The 2,500-nt window shown below is 42.2% G+C and overlaps 1 protein-coding gene across 2 annotated transcripts in view; it reads right to left on the reverse strand.

Moving 5' to 3' along the window:
* Window positions 1–2,500, reverse strand: part of LOC122262973 (venom phosphodiesterase 2) — a 37,900-nt gene that overhangs the window by 20,532 nt on the left and 14,868 nt on the right. Inside the window, exon 1 of one of the 2 annotated variants that reach the window (XM_086554985.1) lies at window positions 1,886–2,208. The exons of the other annotated variant lie outside the window; for it this stretch is intronic. Coding sequence (XP_086411111.1) covers window positions 1,886–2,074 — 189 coding nt within the window. The 5' untranslated portion in view covers window positions 2,075–2,208. Of the gene's footprint in view, window positions 1–1,885; window positions 2,209–2,500 lie in introns of those variants that run through there. 2 annotated transcript variants of the gene reach the window in all.

Consider the following 2,500-nt stretch of genomic DNA (forward strand, 5'->3'; position numbering starts at 1 on the left):
ACCGAAGACTAAAATATTTACGGGCGTGACAGGTCTCATGGTGGCGATAAAAAAACTCATGCTATTGACACTATTTTCACTCTTTTCTTCGTACTATTGTTATTGTCTTCTGATCATCATTATCTTTATTACCATTACCATCTTCATATCGCAAACATTATCATCGTTCTTGTTGACTTGTTATCAGCACTACAATCGCTATCAATATTAGCACTGTCACTCAAGACTTTATCATTACATAATTTTCCATATGTTAATAAGAACCTCCTACCAGTGACCCCTGGATCTATGACAAGCACAATTACATACGACAACACGACACCGCCGCGGACAGACTTTGCGGTCAAGATTACGTAACAAGGCCCGCGCAAGCAGAGCACTTTTATGGCGAGGTCGTTGCAATCACGTATACCCGCATGCACTAAGGTGACTGTGTGCCTTGCTGGTCAGAGAGGGAGGGAGGGAGGGAGGGAAGGAAGGAGAGGGAAGGAGGGAGGGAGGGAGGGAGGGAGACGGAGGGAGGTAGGTTGGGAGGGAAGGAGGGAGGGAGGGAGAAAGACGAAAAAAAAGAATGAATGAGTGTGGGTGGGGGAAGGGAAGAAGAGGGGGAGGTGGCGAGAGAGGCAGGGGGAAAGATGCGAGAAAGAAAGGGAAGAAGGGAAAGAGAAGGATGTAGAGGCAGCCAGACACACACACATATATCTATGTGTGTGTGTATACATATACATACATACGTACAGACATACATATATATATATATATGTGTGTGTGTGTGTGTGTGTGTATATATATATATATATATGTATATATATAAGTATATATATATATATATGTATATATATGTATATATATGTATGTATGTGTATATATATTTATCTATATATGTATGTATGTATGTATATATATATATATATATATATATATATATATATATATATATATATATATATATATATATATATATACACACACACACACACACACACACACACACACACAGAGAGAGAGAGAGAGAGAGAGAGAGAGAGAGAGAGAGAGAGAGAGAAAGAGTTAGAGAAATGAAGAACAAGGCAATAGAGGGTATCTAAAAGACAGAGAAAAAGAACAAATAAAAAATATGATAAATAAAAAGAATTGCGAAGATTATCCCATAGCATTCTTACTACATATTAATTCAAATTATATATTAATAGATACATACATACATATCTATCTGTCTATCAATCTATTTATCTAACCATCTCTCTCTCTCAACATATATATGCGTCACATATTTCAAGTATGTAATCATGTGATCTCAAGAGAGGACTTAGGGTGATAATCCATACTGTCATATCGTTCTCCTGATATGTAAACATTTAACTGTGTATGCTTGTGATTGACCCGTCTTTTGTTCTGTATATATTTCAACATGTTGACATAGCTGTAAGGTTTTGTAAAATATATGTGAGCCCAAAGAGGGACTAAGATTGGGGCGAGGATAACTTATTTTATCTCATTCTTTTGAGATGTACGTAATCACTTGCCTCAATAAACTCGTCAAAGTCAAAGTCTCTCTCTCTCTCTCTCTCTCTCTCTCTCTCTCTCTCTCTCTCTCTCTCTCTCTCTCTCTCTCTCTCTCTCTCTACATATATATATATATATATATATATATATATATATATATATATATATATATATATATTAATCATTGTCCTTTGTCAATTTCACACTTCGTTTCTCTTATCCTGCATCTATTAGTTTCATAAAAAAACATGCACCTACCGCCACTTTTCTCTCTCTCTCTCGCCGACCATGATTAATCCAATATCTGTCCTCCTCATTTCTCCTTTCCATTCATATTTACATCCCCCCCTCCCTCCCCCCTCCCTCTATCCCCTCTCACCAAGGTCTGCAGACTCAGGTCACGTGCAAGACGGCCACTGAAGGCATTGCTTATGATGCTGTGCTTCCTCTCCCTCTGTGCTTGAGAGAGGACCGCCATGCCAAGTTCCTCCTCCAGCTCCTCCTCGAGAACGGATCGGCTGGGGTTGTATTCCCCGTAGGAGTTCGTGGACAGGCGACGCGTGTACATCGTCGGAGATTCCTTTTCCTCTTCGCCCTCCTACGTGTTTGCCGTCGTCTGTCTGTATGGAGCGGCTTGTCTCCCTCTCTATATCTCTCTCTTTCTCTCTCTCTCTCTCTCTCTCTCTCTCTCTTCGCGACGACTTGCGGTGAGAGTCGTCGTTGTGTGCAGAGAGTTGTCGTTGTCCCAAGGCACCGACCACCTCGCTGCCGCGTTACCTACAGGAGTGCGTCGGGACAATCATTCCTGAGTTCGTGTCCGCCCACCTTCGCTTCCGGGCTCGTGAGGCGGTTATGACTGCCTTTCATGCCGCGGAAGCAGAAGCACGCACAGCCTTCCGGGCGCCAGCGGTATTCCGTCAGTAATGACTGATTGGTAGTGGTGGTGGTGGTGGTTGGGGGGGGGGGAGCTCTCCAGCGGAAGAGGCTGGACCAC

Source organism: Penaeus japonicus, unplaced genomic scaffold (assembly GCF_977035675.1).
Source record: "Penaeus japonicus unplaced genomic scaffold, GWHDUDI00000001_assembly GWHDUDI00000030, whole genome shotgun sequence".
Classification (NCBI taxonomy): domain Eukaryota; kingdom Metazoa; phylum Arthropoda; class Malacostraca; order Decapoda; family Penaeidae; genus Penaeus; species Penaeus japonicus.